Source organism: Aspergillus sydowii (assembly GCF_001890705.1).
Source record: "Aspergillus sydowii CBS 593.65 unplaced genomic scaffold ASPSYscaffold_10, whole genome shotgun sequence".
Lineage (NCBI taxonomy): Eukaryota > Fungi > Ascomycota > Eurotiomycetes > Eurotiales > Aspergillaceae > Aspergillus > Aspergillus sydowii.
Genome location: NW_024467868.1, coordinates 149,247 through 165,441, shown reverse-complemented (window position 1 = coordinate 165,441; position 16,195 = coordinate 149,247). Strand labels below are relative to the sequence as shown.

The 16,195-nt window shown below is 51.0% G+C and overlaps 5 protein-coding genes across 5 annotated transcripts; 4 read left to right on the top strand and 1 right to left on the bottom strand.

Annotated features, from left to right (window-relative positions):
• The first annotated feature begins 2,424 nt into the window (after nucleotides 1-2,424).
• ASPSYDRAFT_386984 (sugar porter family MFS transporter) lies at nucleotides 2,425-4,591 on the top strand. Its single transcript, XM_040845762.1, has 4 exons — nucleotides 2,425-2,778; nucleotides 2,839-3,581; nucleotides 3,639-3,690; nucleotides 3,748-4,591. Exons 1-4 carry the CDS (start codon nucleotides 2,560-2,562, stop codon nucleotides 4,435-4,437), a joined length of 1,704 nt encoding a protein of 567 aa, XP_040699673.1. The 5' UTR covers nucleotides 2,425-2,559; the 3' UTR covers nucleotides 4,438-4,591.
• A 358-nt stretch (nucleotides 4,592-4,949) lies between these two features.
• On the bottom strand, nucleotides 4,950-5,309 carry ASPSYDRAFT_48123 (uncharacterized protein). Its single transcript, XM_040847571.1, has one exon. The coding sequence runs from the start codon at nucleotides 5,201-5,203 to the stop codon at nucleotides 5,003-5,005; it is 201 nt and encodes a 66-aa protein (XP_040699672.1). The 5' UTR covers nucleotides 5,204-5,309; the 3' UTR covers nucleotides 4,950-5,002.
• Nucleotides 5,310-6,070: 761 nt separating this feature from the next.
• ASPSYDRAFT_70746 (uncharacterized protein) lies at nucleotides 6,071-8,020 on the top strand (the record flags this gene model as incomplete). Its single annotated transcript, XM_040850530.1, has 1 exon — nucleotides 6,071-8,020. The coding sequence occupies one exon, from the start codon at nucleotides 6,071-6,073 to the stop codon at nucleotides 8,018-8,020; it is 1,950 nt and encodes a 649-aa protein (XP_040699671.1).
• A 3,155-nt stretch (nucleotides 8,021-11,175) lies between these two features.
• On the top strand, nucleotides 11,176-12,296 carry ASPSYDRAFT_207487 (uncharacterized protein; the record flags this gene model as incomplete). The annotated part of the gene is made up of 2 exons (XM_040843921.1): nucleotides 11,176-11,503; nucleotides 11,581-12,296. 2 exons carry the CDS (start codon nucleotides 11,176-11,178, stop codon nucleotides 12,294-12,296), a joined length of 1,044 nt encoding a protein of 347 aa, XP_040699670.1.
• Nucleotides 12,297-12,957: 661 nt separating this feature from the next.
• ASPSYDRAFT_157524 (beta-glucosidase) lies at nucleotides 12,958-16,166 on the top strand (the record flags this gene model as incomplete). The annotated part of the gene is made up of 3 exons (XM_040842647.1): nucleotides 12,958-13,437; nucleotides 13,487-13,673; nucleotides 13,711-16,166. 3 exons carry the CDS (start codon nucleotides 12,958-12,960, stop codon nucleotides 16,164-16,166), a joined length of 3,123 nt encoding a protein of 1,040 aa, XP_040699669.1.
• Nucleotides 16,167-16,195: the final 29 nt, after the last annotated feature.

Below are 16,195 nucleotides of genomic sequence, written 5' to 3'. Positions count from 1 at the left end.
ATTTCTGAATGAGGCTCTTGCATGTTGTAAGTGCATGATGTGCTCGGTGCGCTATTTCAGTCAACGGAAGTGCTCAGACTGAGACGTCGTGAAACATTGGACAGCCGTCCTCGAGATTGGCGTCGTGGGAGCCTTATATCGTAATTATGCCATCCTAATTCCAATAGCGAGATAATCAGAGAAGTCCTCAGTCTTTCCAAAGAACATGACACCGATGAGGACTTGAGATCATCCTTCCTGAGGCATTCGAACGCAGTTCCCTTTCCTGCTAGTCTGTCTCTGATAAAATGTTTATCCGTCCTCGACTGCTCAATATCAAGTGTGGAGAGCGGAAATTAACGAACACTAGTCACGGACGAACGGACGAATAGACAGGGCTATGTCAGTCCGATGATGGAATGGTGAGATTTTTCTGACCAACGTGGCTGATGGCATGGAACGTTGCACGGTTCGGAGCGGAATGCGGCAACCATGTCGTATTATTCACTGGCCCAAGATTGACTCGAGATGACAGGGATAGATCTCGTATAACGTTCCCGCATATCCATGCCCTGACCCCAGGCTGCTAATTTGTGCTCACTAACGCAAAACATTCACCGGGTGAACCTTGGAGAACGAAGCGACCAAAACCCCAGTTCCAATATTCCGGGGCCTCGAACCGAGCGGCAAAAAATTTTCGCTCGGAGCCGTAAACCCCGCAGAAAAGCCGGTTCTCTTTTTGGGATTCTCTTTGGGAGGTAATGGGGGGGCGCTACTGCGCTGTGGCGCCAGCGAACCGTGATCCATCATCCCTCTTTCCACGAGTCGGCCGATGGGTCTTGCCGGTGCAATTCTGCTTTCGCCAAAGTATCATTGAGGCAGAATATACATTCCGAAATGGAGAGAAAAGACGGTCTGGAACATGGAGGGCGCCCAAGGCTCGTTCGAGCGATCTTGGATTGTCTTGTCTTGCAAGTGCCGAATGCTTTGTGTGCCAAGGCCGTTTGAGCCTGCAGGACCAACCCGAGCGCCAAGAGATTAGCCTGTAGCAGCCTGGTAGATGAGGGCTGAAAAGTAATCCGTAGTCAGCATCACATAATGGAGCTGGAGAGTGGCTCGACTCGCAGTTTAGAGTCGAGAGACTCGGGACTAAAGATCAGTCTCTGACTGACTGAGACATGGAAAGGCTCACGTGCACTTCGGCAACACCCGAGCAGTGAGAGCGAGAGAGCAAGTGAGAGCAGTCCTCGGCTCGATGAAGTCCATGGTACAGTACATCCAGCTGAACGGTGGCGATTCTCAAGGGAGTTGCTTTGGCACGCTATTGGCAGGGTTACATTCAAGACTGCAAGATACTCGACCACAAAGGTTAGGTAGCGAGGTAGCATCCACTGCAGCAGCTAGACCTCGCGTAACCAGATCCCTTGACAAGCTGACACCCTATAACAAGTTGTCATTAAGCAACAAATAACAGCGAGAATTTGGTCGTCTAGCAGACTGCCAGTGATCTGGATTCTTTGGCTGTCAAACTGACTCGGGGTCAATCTCCGCACTCCCCGGTGCGAAAAACGGGTCTCGCTGCAGACCACGTGGTTGGTCACATTTCCGCCCCCTGTTGGATCTGGCCACTCAGAGCGTGCACCACGGAGGCCATCCCAATCGAGATTGACGCCGGGATTCCAGTCTTGGCATCAGCGATTCTTCCTCCACATCCACCCCGAGAGTCAGTTCGGGGTTGGCCCGAGTCTCTGTGTGGCCAGCTCTCCATGGCTTGTCTTCGCCACGGAATTCAGTCCAATGAGATGTGCTTTCTATCGGCGCCTTGTCTTCTAGCGGCTACCATCGCCATGCCAGACTGCCAGCGTTGAGCCCGGATTCGGTCGAGTTGAGACAACATGGTCAGGGCGCACAACCGGCCCCGTCACGACAGCTGCAGCCAGCACCAGAATAGTGAATGCAACCTGTGAACTGGACGCCCCAAGGCCTGCGTACTCGTGTGTTTGATTGGCCATGCAATGCTTTCCCTCGTGGTCAGAGCACTTCCAATGCTTTAGTTCATGTTCTCGCTCCCCTGCGCTGTTTCGGTTCCAGCCAAACCGCTCGGGGAGGCAATTTCATTTAACCAAACTACCAGCGGGGTCATCCATCGTCCGCTAAATGAGCGACGGGCTGAGCAGAAAATGAACCAAGCGAGAAAAAATTTCCGTGGCTCTCGTGAGGCCGTGGGGCCGAGTTGTCAGGCGCATTCCCCGTGGGCTTGCTTCCCCGGGCCCGGTGCTGTGCCGACCACAGCACCGTTCAGTGCATGAATGGCATGGGGAAACCGCGATTCCCGTCAGCTCGGTTTCAATCTCGTTCTTGCATGAGCTATAAATTCCCGGCTTTTCCCTCCTCTTCCTTGGGTTTTCTTCTATTCCTCCTCCCCTTCACAAGTTCGTCGTCTCCCCATTCTCCCATAAAAACGCCGGCCTTGATTTTGCGGGCCTCTCCTCCATCAGTGGGAGACTCTTTTATTGTCTCTTCCCCCTTGCATTATCATAGACGGTTCTTTTGTTCGCACCATATTTACGCTCAGTCACCATGACGGAGACAGTTTCTGCAGTTGGGCAGGTTGATGCCCAGCCTACAGTCGCGGAAGACGGGGTTGTTGAAGGTCAACGCGTCGAAGCCCCCGTTACTTGGAAGACGTACCTGATGTGCGCTTTTGCTGCATTCGGTGGCATTTTCTTCGGCTATGATTCTGGTTACATCAACGGTGTTATGGCGATGGACTACTTCATCCACGAGTTCACAGGGAAGGTTCGTTTGGACCCTTTCAAGTTCCTCTCAACTGGGCTAACCTTTATTGTGACATTATAGAACAAGGCCGACTACGTGGACGATCCAGATAGTTTTGTCATCTCGGCTTCCAATAAATCCCTTATCACCTCAATTCTGTCTGCCGGAACCTTCTTTGGTGCTATCATCGCCGGTGACCTTGCCGATTGGTTCGGTCGTCGCACGACTATCATTAGCGGTTGTGCAATTTTCATGGTTGGTGTCGCTCTGCAGACTGCCTCTACCACTGTTGCCCTGTTGGTGGTTGGCCGTTTGATTGCTGGCTTCGGTGTCGGTTTTGTCTCTGCCATTCTCATTCTTTACATGTCGGAGATTTCTCCCCGCAAGGTCCGTGGTGCTATCGTTTCCGGATATCAGTTCTGCGTCACCGTTGGTTTGATGCTGGCTTCCTGTGTGGATTATGGTACTGAGAACCGCACTGATTCCGGCTCATACCGTATTCCTATTGCCCTGCAACTTCTTTGGGCCATTATCCTGGCAACAGGATTATTTTTCCTTCCTGAATCGCCCCGTTACTATGTGCGAAAGGGGGATGTGGCGAACGCAGCCAAGGTGCTTGCCCGTGTCCGTGGCCAGTCTCAGGACTCCAACTACGTCAAGGAAGAATTGGCAGAAATCGTGGCCAACAACGAATATGAAATGCAGATGATTCCCCAGGGTGGTTACTTTGCTACCTGGTTCAACTGCTTCCGCGGCAGCATCTGGTCTCCTAACAGCAATCTCCGTCGGACCATTCTGGGTACCTCCCTCCAGATGATGCAACAGTATGTTTTATACACCCTCCTGCTGCTTGGTTTTCCATTTCACTAATCCCTTGGTAGGTGGACTGGTGTCAACTTTGTCTTTTACTTCGGTACCACCTTCTTCACAACTGTACGTATATCTCGCCCTCACTTTCCTGCTAGGATTATCAATTAACCGTTCGAGCAGCTCAAAACCATCAAAGACCCCTTCCTAATCAGCATGATCACCACCATTGTCAACGTGTTTTCTACCCCTATCTCTTTCTACACAATGGAAAAGCTTGGTCGTCGACCCTTGCTACTCTGGGGTGCGCTGGGCATGGTTATCTGCCAATTTATTGTGGCCATCGCTGGTGTCGTTGACGGCCAAAACCCCCACACCGTTAGCGCTCAGATCTCCTTCATTTGCATCTACATCTGTACGTTTTACCCTCATTTCAATCCTTTTAATTACGATACTAACATCCTCCAAGTCTTCTTCGCCTCTACTTGGGGCCCTGGTGCTTGGGTTGTTATTGGCGAAATTTACCCGCTGCCCATCCGTTCTCGTGGCGTTGCTCTGTCGACCGCCTCTAACTGGCTCTGGAACTGCATCATTGCCGTCATTACTCCATACATGGTCGACGCTGATAAGGGCTACCTCCAGTCCAAGGTGTTCTTTATCTGGGGTTCTCTATGCGCCTGCGCCTTTGTCTACGCCTACTTCCTGATTCCCGAGACCAAAGGTCTCACACTCGAGCAGGTTGACAAGATGATGGAGGAGACTACGCCACGAACCTCCGCCAAGTGGAAGCCTCACAGCACCTTCGCCGCCGATATGGGTCTCACCGAAAAGGATGTGACTATGACCGTTGAAGATGTTGCCCAGAAGGCTTGAGTGGTGCCTGGCTAGACTTCATTCTCCTTTCATTCTCCACTCCGTGCGGAGTCACGGTGGACTTTTCTATTGTTTAATAGCTGTTTGCAAATTATACCCTGTCAGGGTGATACATATACCATAGCTACGCATCATGTCTGTCATGCTGACGTTTTATGCTGAATGATGTTAATCCAGAATCATCCGTTTCTCCATATTTGTAGTCTAGCTAAGTCTGGTCTATGGTAATTCTAACCAAGGTAGATCGATACCGATACTCTATCCAATCTACCCTTCTGTTTCCTTCAATAGGTAATGCAATATTCATCTACCCCTCACAATGGCCGGCCTTACAACCCTCACACAATTTCTTGTTGTGCGGACCTTTGCTCTGTCCACGATGACTCGGTTTCTCCATATTCACCCCATTCCACTTCATGAGCCAATAAACAACACGCTCCGCATATGAATCATCCAGATCTAGCTCACAAAGCCGCTCCCACTTCTTGCAGCGCTGGTGATACACTCTCACATTGTATTGGCGGCCCGGGTACATGCGGATTCGAATCGCTATCTTCTTGCTCGACTAGCCACTCCTGCGACATCTTCCATTGGAGCATGTGAATTTGCCCATCACGTTGGTGTCCCAGATGTTGGTAGCTTTGCGGTCTGTGTCGCCGTGGCGGAAGGTGAAGGTGAAATTTGAGTGTGCTTTGGCGAGGGCGGCCACTGACTTGTGAAGGTGTGGCTGTATAGAGTAGGTTTGGAAGGCTCCTTTGCCAGCCATTGTTTCTTTTTGTCTTTTAAAAAATGAAATAGAGGAAGAGGATGTTTTGGTGGTAGGTTGGCTATAAGCTAGTAGAAGAGGAGAGGACAGGTAAAGTCCAGGAGGTGTTGGGTGGACCGCGGTTGGGGGGAAGAGAAAGAGAAACAGAATAGAAGAGACGAACACAACAAAAGAGATATGGAGTTCGGTGAAAAGTCAGAATAGGGAGTGAAATTCTGTTTTGGTTTGTGTTATCAGTCCTAGCTAAACATCATCCCCTTCCCACATATAACCTTCGGTCATAGCTACTTCTATTATCCTCTTCCTTGTTGATAATTCCTACTCCATCGTCAAGACGGGAAATAGCTGCTTTGAGATTACAGATTAGTAAACCTCTTACAGACAGAAGGAGACCAGGTGACCAAAATACTGACATCCATAGCTGTGAAGAAACAGATCAACAACGGACGAGAGTCCTGCATTGCAATACCACCTTTCAGGCAGTCTTCAAGTATAAAACAGGCCACTGTTAATTTTATTGTCCTTCTAATCAGCAACGCCCGATTCGAGACCAATCCATTTTGGTGCTATTGCCAGATGTTCACTACTGTCGATGTTCTTGTCTTTGAACATGAGACCATCTTCACGGTTTCACGAGTGAGACGGCACTACTGCAGTTCATATTCCAACAAAAGCCTTGTTCACAATGATGCTTTTTCAAGGTGGCCTCGAAAACTATTTAACTGGCCGAAATGCTCCGGGCATAACTCAAAGTTCGGCGTTTCGTCATAAACTCCAAATCTATACGAATTTCCCTAGACCTCACGACCTTTCCGAAAGTCTATCTTCTAATACTCTCGCTTGAACATCTAACGTATACGTATCATCATGGCGACATTTAGCAGTTGTTGTGAGGCCCTAGTACTGGACTACCAGCTTGGTATCAAATCTGCCGGCGTTCCGCAAGAGGTCTTGGACGTAATCAACCAGTACGTCGTTGGCGGCAATCCCAACGCGTCAGACTTCACGGGGGAAGTCCCCGCACATCTGTGCCGGGTAAACTCAACGTGGCACAGCACTTTTACGCCGATGCTTTATGCCAGCTATCGGTACGAAGGCGATATCAACCGCCTAGGAAGCCTGTGGTGCTTCGTCCGCACTATTGTACAGAGAAAGGATCGTGCTTCTCTGGTGCGAGAACTAACCTTTACCACCAGGTCAAAGGGCACGCATCTTGGAAAGGAAATGAGAGAGGGTGCCTTTGGAATGCTAAGGCAGTATAAAGATACGTTCCAGAAATATTGTCAGGACTATCCAGCCAGGGATGGAGATTGCTCTATTCCAGACAATATGACTCTCGCGTGGTATTCCGAAGCATGCCCGCCTGCGCCTGAGACTCGGAGCTGGAGGGATGTGGATTACGCAAATACGGACTACGAGGGTGCGGGCTACGAGTATTCGGACTATGGGGATGAAGATGAAGAAGAAGGCCAAGACACCGATCGCCTAAACGAGAATATATTGCATGGGTGGTATATTTTCTCCCATTATGAGCACCATAAGGGGTGGCTCGATCCGGTCCTGGAGCTCTTCACGGAAGATAAAGCCGAGAGCGCAAAAGTAATGCTCAGACAGAGGTCCAAATTTTATACCTATCTCAGGAACGATGTCGATTCTTACCAGGACTTCCAAATGCCATTGATGGCAGTCATTATTGTGCTGTGCCCGCATATTGTCCGTCTGAACATGGACACTTGGGTACAAGATCCGTTCCTCGAAGAGGTGATGGCGATGGCAACCGGGGAGCGGCCTCTTCTACAAATAGGCCGGCCCTTGGCGGATGTTGAGCGTATCCGAGTTGGAATCCCGGGCAGTTCATTCGCATCCAACCGTGCCAGTATCACCCATTACAAGAACTACTGGTCCCTGCCCAGGTTAAAAGAGCTTGTGGTGCTGAATGCAGAGATCAGCGCCGATTTGGAAATCCAGACACCAAGTGGCATTGAACACCTCACGGTTCAAAGCCAAACCTTCTTGCAACCCCAGCTGTATACCTTGTTCACACTGACCCGTAACCTCCGATGTCTCACACTGGGCTTGCAGGTGGATCACACAGTGAGAGGGTGGCACCCTGACGCGGAGGTCGGGGAAGTTCTCCCAGATGGTCCACACCAGTATCTCAGAATATGGCAGATGATACACCACCTGAAGGACACCCTATGCTTTCTAGAATTATATCAAGACAGACGTGACATCGAACTCCCTCCACGTGAGAGTCTGCCAGTATTCGCTACCGACCGCGGATGGAACGACGGCGAACTCCCACACTTCTGTCCACCCCTTGGTGAGTTCACCAAGCTACGACAATTGAATATTCCCGTGCTGGGCCTCCACGGACATAACTGCAAACACGAAGAGGGTACCAAGTTCGGGAACCACTTGCCCCCCAAGCTCGAGTCTCTAGGGCTCTACGCTGATGGCGGGAACTGGATGGATCGACATTTCTGCGCTCTTGACCATGAGCTCAGAAGCATTGCTGTCGCATGCTCGGCTGCTCAGGGTGGTTGTTTGAGGGCCATTACCTGCGATGAACCTACTGGTACCGAGTCAACCATCACAAAGCGGATGAAAGATACCGCTCTTGCGAATGGGATTATGTATATCCCTGACGCAAGGAACTATTTGTTCTATGGTGGCCTGAGTACGTTTTGGGCCTGCTGTGATAACACGCGGTTTCCAACGGATAGTTGGATGACCGAGAGCTCCATTGAAAGGAAAGACCCGGGGAGGGTCATACCGCGTGGAATGACGGTGCATGGGTACAAGGGCAGGCTGTGATAAGGACTATGAAGGACCTGCTTCCTCCGTGTTCAGAAGAATAGGAGAAATCCAAGGGTATAACGACTTTGATGACCAATTATTTCAGTATTCTTTGATAAAATTGTATTATATCAATATATTATCTTTCTGGACTGGCCAACTGCTACTGCACTTAAACAAATACCTTACCCACCATGTATCCATGACCCACTACCGACAAGACGCCCTAACTAACGGCGCTTTCGCTTTCGCCGTCCCCGATTTCACAACCTTATATTCCTCCAAGTAAATAATTTTAATATAGTCTTGAATATTTTAGCGCGTATAAAACCTATTCTAGAACCAAACCGGGCTGTCCTTTTGGTACATCTGTGCCAAGGGACGGCAGACCTAATCGACCTTCACTCTGCATCCTAGCCATGTTGCCCAGTGCATTGGCGCAACGATGACCGTGACTATTCCAAAGAATATTCCAATGACTGTGCTCAGTGTTTCAGTCACCTGAGCAGGATCCGGATCCGTTTCAAACACCAAACTTCCCTCCCTCAGGAACCTCTAGATATGTACACACCTTCTAATCACATGTATCCTGCAAGCCAAATAATTAGCGCCATAATAAAAAGTTGGGTACCATGTGAAGGCCAGCAAATGGTCTAGGCATACCTTATAAACTTCATTTTCCCACCACTTGAGCCCCTTCGAAGCCTCCGAGAAATAAATCACAAAGAAAATCAGATGATATGCACAAATAATCACAATTATTGCCAGGATTGCTCAGAACCGGAAATGGAACGTGCCGTTTCCACGTATACGGCCTATTGATGGCCCTGGTGGCAGGGCTGTGGAGCGGAACAGGGCAGTTCAGCCCTATGGCATGGCACCTGCAGTTGCGCCTTCCTCCCTAGTGGGACACGGAGATACTTACACGGATGGAGCAGCCAGAGAAGGACCGCTGGCAGTCGATCCTGCCTTTCTAAATGAAGAACCGAGGATCCCCTCGCTCAGCAGGATATTGCACAGATTTTGTTTCCATAAAGCCGAGCGCGTACGGCGGCACTTAGCCCGAGTCCCCGCCTCAGATGCCTTGTCCGGCCTTATGAATCGTGTTAGTCTGGTTCACCAGTGGTTCCGCTATGTCCGCATATCAGATTTTCCCAGCATTATTAAATCGGGTTCTAAAGGTCTGGTAGAGGGCTTGAACGTGGGAGAGAGGCTGTAAGTAATGGGTTGTTTCATAAATGTCAAGATCCGCTGGAATATTCTCAACCGGGTTGAAGGCAAACTCTTCATTGACTACATGCAAGCGTGGATCATGCCAGGCAAAGTAAAGCTGAAGCAGATGTCTCTCAAATGACTCGTCTATAGTGAAATCAATATCTGAATTTTCCATAATCACCTGGGTACTCTTCTGGATAGACACAGGAATGGAAGGGGCAATGTCAACCAGGACATCTAGCAGTGTAAAAGTCGACGTCGAACCAGATTATCTCAGTTGGCCGTCCTGTGTTACCTAGAGTTTACCCAAACGGCACAAAAACTGGTTCGAGACTTCATCTTCCTCCTCTCCTTTCTTCGTTGATGCTGGAAGGATCAGTTTCAGTAACCGGTGCTCTGAGAGCAGTTTGGAGAAGTCCTACATCAACGAGCTCTATATGTGTAAGGGCTACGTTCTGAGACTCATCCGCAACAGACGCGGCTGAAGTCCGGTCCGCGGCGTCATAAAGATTTACCGGAGATATCTAGGGCAGTCATGTCTGGGCAATCATTTCATCGCTAGCTACTCCTGATAAAGGAGCCTGAAGGGAAATGGCAATATTATCGTCTGGTGCGACCCCGGGTCTGCGTCCTTCGGCTTCCAGAACCCCTTCCACGCTATCACGAGCTGTAGATGTCCCCAGTCCACCGACTTTCTCACTGTCCGACAGCGCCTCTAGCTCCAATGCCTCAAAAATACCCTTGATTGTCGAATAATATATGTCTGACATTAGAGGAGCCTCCAATCCATGATCCTGGATAAACCGAGAAAGCTGGTTGATTCGCCTAGTGAGAACATTGATTGTGATCCGCAACGGAATCCTAAAGGAAAACTGAGCAACGTATATATTACCTTGAGACGGTGTAACGTCTTACTTGCGTTTATCATCCGTTTGTCGATAGCTGCACTTCTTGCCCTTCACTCTGCAAAACCTGCAGACGCGGGGATGACACCGTCGCATTTGACTTTGCTCTCTCGACATGGATTGCACGCAGTTGTGACGTGTTTTCGCGCAGATTTCTTATATGTATTCCGAAGAGACATCTTTCTTCCATACTTATTTTCAAGATAATCCTGTGGTATCCAGGTCCAGACGGTTGCAAGTGTAGATGAAGCTGAAGAGAACGCTGTCGGGATCCAAATTCCGGGTCAACTCGCAGAGAAAAAAAGATCGAGATCCACCAGTTGTACCTTCCTATTTAGAGCAGTATGGATGGTTTGCTGCTCCTTCCTTTTCTAAATTGGCGGCGAGGCCTGGTTGCTCCTTCCTAGTTCCTCTGGCCCCGTACCGGTAGATAGGCAGGAACGACGGGACGAGAGTCATCATCATGCCTTCCGTTAAAGCCGAGTTATTTATTAGCTCAGAAACAGGCCAGCCCTGCTTTGCAGTCCCCATGCCAATAAACACGACCTTCCAACCGCTATCCGGTGCCTATGCTCACTCAAGGAAGACATCAGGTCGATGAACCAACTCCCTTCGAGGCGATCTGGTATTTCATACACTGTATTTCTCGTGCCCTGGGTATATACGCCGAAGCATTACTTTTGTTACGCAACGAATAATATGCTATAGGGAAATTGGAAGCGTTGGTGGAATACTTTACCCCACTTAATGGGCTCAACAAGCACTCTATTTCTGGGGGAGAACTGCAGAAGATGCTCCTGAGTACGTTCTTTGTAAGGATCACATTATTCTTTTTTTAAGCAGAAGCCAATATCAGCGGAGGCAATACGGAGCATGTTCCTAGGCAGAATGGGTGTTATGCAGCGACAGCTGCACTTAGGGCACGAGTTGGAGAAGTCCAAGACAACCAACGGACATGGAACCGGTCGGAATCCGATGTCCGACTTCATATCACCAGAGACAGGCCCCAAATTCCAGCACAGGATCCGACAAATTCAAACACCATCTCACATCATGTCTTCGAAACTCAACATTGGCGTAGTGGGCATAGGCCGGATGGGCCAACGCCACGCCCTGAACATCCTCCATCGTCTCCCAAGAGCGCGCCTTCTATGCGTCTGCTCCCCCGCACCGCATGAGATTGAATGGGCTGAGAAGGCACTCAAGCCGGAGGGCGTTCAGGTTTTTACCGACATGGAGCAGATGATTCAAACGCCAGGGCTACAGGCTGTGGTCATCGCGTCCTCCACGAATTTGCACATCATGCATACCCGGGCGGCCATGGAGCGAGGCATCCATGTCCTCTGTGAGAAACCGATCACAACCGACGTGGCAGAAGTATGTTCTTTTGAATTTCTATATAAACTATGAGGGCGAAATGATGCTAACGGTAGCAGCTGTAATCCCTTATTGAAACAGCAAAGAAATCTTCGGCAAGACTAATGGTCGGGTTTGTCCGGCGCTTCGACAAGAACTATGCCGATGCGCGCGCGAAGATCCAGTCAGGCCTCATCGGTAGTCCGTTGATCGTGCGCTCCCAGGGAACTGAGAAGCTGGATAAGTCAGGGTTTTTTATTGACTATGCCCGCATCAGCGGGGGGATCTTCATAGATACGGTCATCCACGATATTGACTTGACATTGTCATTTTTTGGTGATGACGTCCGGCCCAAATCATGCTATGCGACCGGGCTGATTGCGCATCACCATGAGATGAAAGAGTTTCGGGACGCCGATAATGCTGTTGGCGTTGTCAAGTTCTGGGATGGGCGGATAGCGTATTACTATCATTCCCGGACGACGCAACATGGATACGATAACTGTACAGAAATCGTGGGGAGTGAGGGAAAAATTGGGATTAACCTGTTACCGACGGTGAATAAGGTGCAAGTTTCCGGGGTCAATGGGATTGTGCGCGAGGCATTTCCCAGCTGGATTGATCAATATAAGGAGGCATTTGTGACGGAGATGGAGGTATTTTCAGAGGCAATCCTAGAGGGCAAGGAGCTGCCGATGAAGCTGGAGGCTGCTTTGACGGGGTTGAAGATTGCAGAGGCTCTCCAGGAGAGTTTGGTCTCGGGGAAGAAGATCGAGTTTGGGGAGGATGGGGAGCGTAAGCTGACATCTTCTCTGTGATGTTGAAGTACAGAACCTATAGAGTAGAGTTAGATGAATCCCGAGGCAACGACCATACATGGGTTTTCTGAATACCCGGGCCCCAAGGTAGAGATTGTATCCCCAGATTGATAATGGGTCCTTCAAGTTTGGGGGCTTGAAGCACAGATTGGCCGCTAAAACCAAAGCCAGTGCACATGTCTCAGCGCTGCATCCACTATTGGCACTTGGCAGCACTCCAACCATCCAACAGACCCCGCCCCCAGGAACTGTCAGAGCGGGCCTAAAGAATTGGCTAGGTCATTGCTGCGAGGAGCTTAAAACTGCAGAGATCCGATCAATCTAAGCGGCCATGACGATCTGGAGTTCTGGACGGTGTATATTTGGATGTGCAGTGGATGAACACGCAGTTTACTTGAAGCAGTAGGCGGCACGTGAAACGTCATCGGCGTCGTACTCGTGTCTCCATCTTGAACCTCCTGTTCCTGTCCCTGCTTCTCCTTTTCCAGCCCACAACTGTTCGTTTTGTTCTTTTCTTATAATCTTTCTAGCTTGAGCCCGTTCTTTTCGTTCCAGTTTTGCTGTTGTTGATATTGAACTTGACTTGTTTCTTGCAGAGCGAGTCCCTTACGTCCTTCGCTGCTCCGCTCAATGCTCACTTTTTGCCGCCCGTAAAGGCACCATGCCGCAGACCTATGCCCCAGTGCAGTGTTCTATCCCCGAGGAAGACCCTGACTTCTCTTCCGACGATGACAGCAATTTCCGACTTCATCACATAGATCGTCCTGCCTCGAGCTCAAACTCCCCCAAAGAAAACGACGACGCCGAACCGTCCATCCTCGCGCCTCTCGTCCGCAAATCCGCCGATTTCGAAACCTACCTAGACTCCCTCACCGAGGACGAGCAGCAGCTGCTTACCGCATCGAAAGATTATGAATTGGATGATTTAGACATTTATGGGAACGGCAAGGCTGCTGCTCGCCGGAGGCTTTCTGAGGCGAAGAAAAAGAGGAAGCAGTGGGTGAAGCCCAGTAGTTGGCGCGCAGTTTATTATTCCAGAACTTGGTGGCGCACGCTGGTCGTCGTCATCATTGCCCTGGGGCTGTTGGTCTGGGGTTTCTTGACATATGCTGCGTCTAGCGGTGATGATTGGGGCGAATATGTGCGTTCAGCAAGCTTGTGGATGATGTGGATATACTGACGCGTTTCAGGACATGCCGGGGCCGGACTCGTACTTCCCTACGCCCAAGGGAGGGACTCTGCAAGGCTGGGCCGCCAGCTACGAAAAGGCAGCAAGGCTAGTTGAGCAGATGACATTAATCGAGAAGGTCAATATCACTACGGGAACCGGTTGGCAGATGGGGATGTGCGTCGGAAACACGGGTTGGTTGGCTTTCTGTAATATGTATTAAACATCAATGCTGACCCTCGCTAGGCCCCGTCGAACGCCTCCGCTTCCCGTCGTTATGTCTGCAGGATGGCCCTCTCGGAATCCGTTTCGCAGATCATATCTCTGCCTTCCCGGCTGGTATTACAACAGGAGCCACATGGAATCGGGATCTGATACGACAGCGTGGTGAAGCAATTGGGCTGGAGTCCCGGTTGAAGGGTGTGAACGTCATCCTTGGCCCTTCCATGGGACCTCTTGGCATGATGCCTGCAGGTGGCCGCAACTGGGAGGGCTTTGGCTCGGATCCTGTTCTTCAGGCTGTCGCTGCGGCGGAAACCATTCGGGGCATCCAGAGCAATGGAGTTATGGCCACGGCCAAACACTATGTCATGAACGAGCAGGAGCACTTCCGCCAGCCTAATGAGTGGGGCATCCCACACGCTATCTCCTCTAATATCGGAGACCGCGCCTTGCACGAGGTATTTCTCTGGCCGTTCGCTGAGAGTATCCGTGCGGACGTGGCTAGCGTCATGTGCTCATACAACCAGGTGAACAACAGCCATGCGTGCGAAAACAGCAAACTCCTCAATGGCGTACTCAAAGACGAGCTTGGCTTTCAAGGATTTGTGCAGTCAGATTGGCTCGCTCAGCGATCAGGCGTCAACAGCGCTCTAAGCGGTCTCGACATGAGCATGCCCGGCGATGGGCTTTACTGGGCTGATGGCCGGTCTCTCTGGGGCCCCGAACTCACGCGCTCTGCTCTCAATACCTCTGTTCCAATGGAACGTTTGGATGACATGGTGACGCGTATTGTCGCCGCCTGGTATCAGTTAGGCCAGGACACTTGGGAACGCCCACCGCCTGAGGGCGATGGTGGGCCCAACTTCTCATCTTGGACCGATGAAGAGTATGGCCTTCGGTTTCCCGGTAGCCCAGGCGACGACTCCGCCGCTCTAGTGAACCGCTTTATAGACGCCCAGGGCAGTGGAGATAATGCCCACTCGAACATCTCTCGGAAAGTCGCGGCAGAGGGCATTGTTCTAGTGAAGAATAACGACGGGGTGTTACCTCTGTCTCGGTCACCACAGGCTAATACCGGAAGACCTTATCGTGTTGGCGTATATGGGGACAGTGCCTCTCCCGCTGAGGGACCCAACGTGTGCGCAGACCGAGGTTGCAACTCTGGAACTCTTGCGATGGGCTGGGGCAGCGGCACTGTCGAGTTTCCATACCTTGTTAGCCCAGTGGATGCTTTGGGTGACGCGTGGCAGAGCGATGTTGAGATGGCGCCGTATTTACGGAATGCTGTTATGCCAGTAGATACGTCAGACAAGGATCTCTGCCTTGTCTTCGTCAGCGCCAACTCTGGTGAAGGGTATATCTCCAACGGCGGCATCCATGGCGACCGTCCCAACTTGTTCGTCCAAAAAGGAGGCGACACTCTCATCGACACCGTCGGCAAGAACTGCGGCGGGCCAACCGTTGTTGTTGTGCACTCCGTAGGCCCTGTTGTTGTTGACCCCTGGATCAATCTGCCTGGTGTAGATGCGGTCCTATTCGCTCACCTACCAGGCCAGGAAAGCGGCAACGCTCTCCTTGACGTCCTTTTCGGTGATGTCGATGCCAGCGGCCGTCTCCCGTACACCGTCGGCAAAAGCCTGGAAGACTATGGCCCCAATGCACAAGTCTTATACGAAGCCAATGCCCCAGTCCCACAAGCTGATTTCACCGACGCGCTCTACATCGACCATCGCTACTTCGACCGCTACAACATCACTCCGCGGTACGAGTTCGGCTTCGGTCTTTCCTACACGAGCTGGGAATTATCCAACATGAAAATCAGCTCCCTCGACGCCAAACGTACTCGCCTCCCCGCAGCGCGTCCCGCAGATGCTGTTCAACCGCCCACGTACGATCCAAATCCACCACCCGCCAATGAGTCTGTCCTCTTCCCAGAGGGCTTCCGCATCCTCGAAAAATACGTCTACCCCTACCTTCCCACCCTGGATGCCACGACGCCTCCTCCCCCGCCAGAACATCCAGAAGGCGAGAACGACGACAACCCCGACAATACCAATAACAACAAGAACCCTGGAAAAGCCCGCAAAACTAAACCCTCCGACGCTGGCGGCGGCCTAGGCGGCAATCCCTCCCTCTACGAGGAACTCGCGCGCGTTGACTTAACAGTCCAAAACACCGGCCGCCGCGCCGGCCAACAAGTCATCCAACTCTACGTCTCATTCCCTGACTCCGTGACCGAAACTGAAAAGCCCAAGCGATCCAACCACCGCATCGAGTTCCCGGACCGCGTCCTTCGGAACTTCACCAAGGTAGACTTAGAGCCCGGGCAGCTGGCCGACGTGAGTATGACGGTGACTCGGAAGGATCTGAGTTACTGGAGCGTGCGCGAGCAGAACTGGGTCATGCCCCAGGACGAGTTCTATTTCTGGGTTGGGTTTAGTTCGCGTGATTTACCGCTTGGGAAACCGTTTGAGATGTAGGTTTGTTTGTTCCTGTTCTTGTTCTTGTT

Bases quoted from the DNA above. Each gene is read 5' to 3' on its own strand.
- ASPSYDRAFT_386984 (XM_040845762.1), top strand. From the start codon at position 2,560: ATGACGGAGACAGTTTCTGCAGTTGGGCAGGTTGATGCCCAGCCTACA. The intron at 2,779-2,838 runs GTTCGTTTGGAC...GTGACATTATAG, and splicing joins TCCACGAGTTCACAGGGAAG to AACAAGGCCGACTACGTGGA. The intron at 3,582-3,638 runs GTATGTTTTATA...ATCCCTTGGTAG, and splicing joins TCCCTCCAGATGATGCAACA to GTGGACTGGTGTCAACTTTG.
- ASPSYDRAFT_48123 (XM_040847571.1), bottom strand. From the start codon at position 5,203: ATGGCTGGCAAAGGAGCCTTCCAAACCTACTCTATACAGCCACACCTT.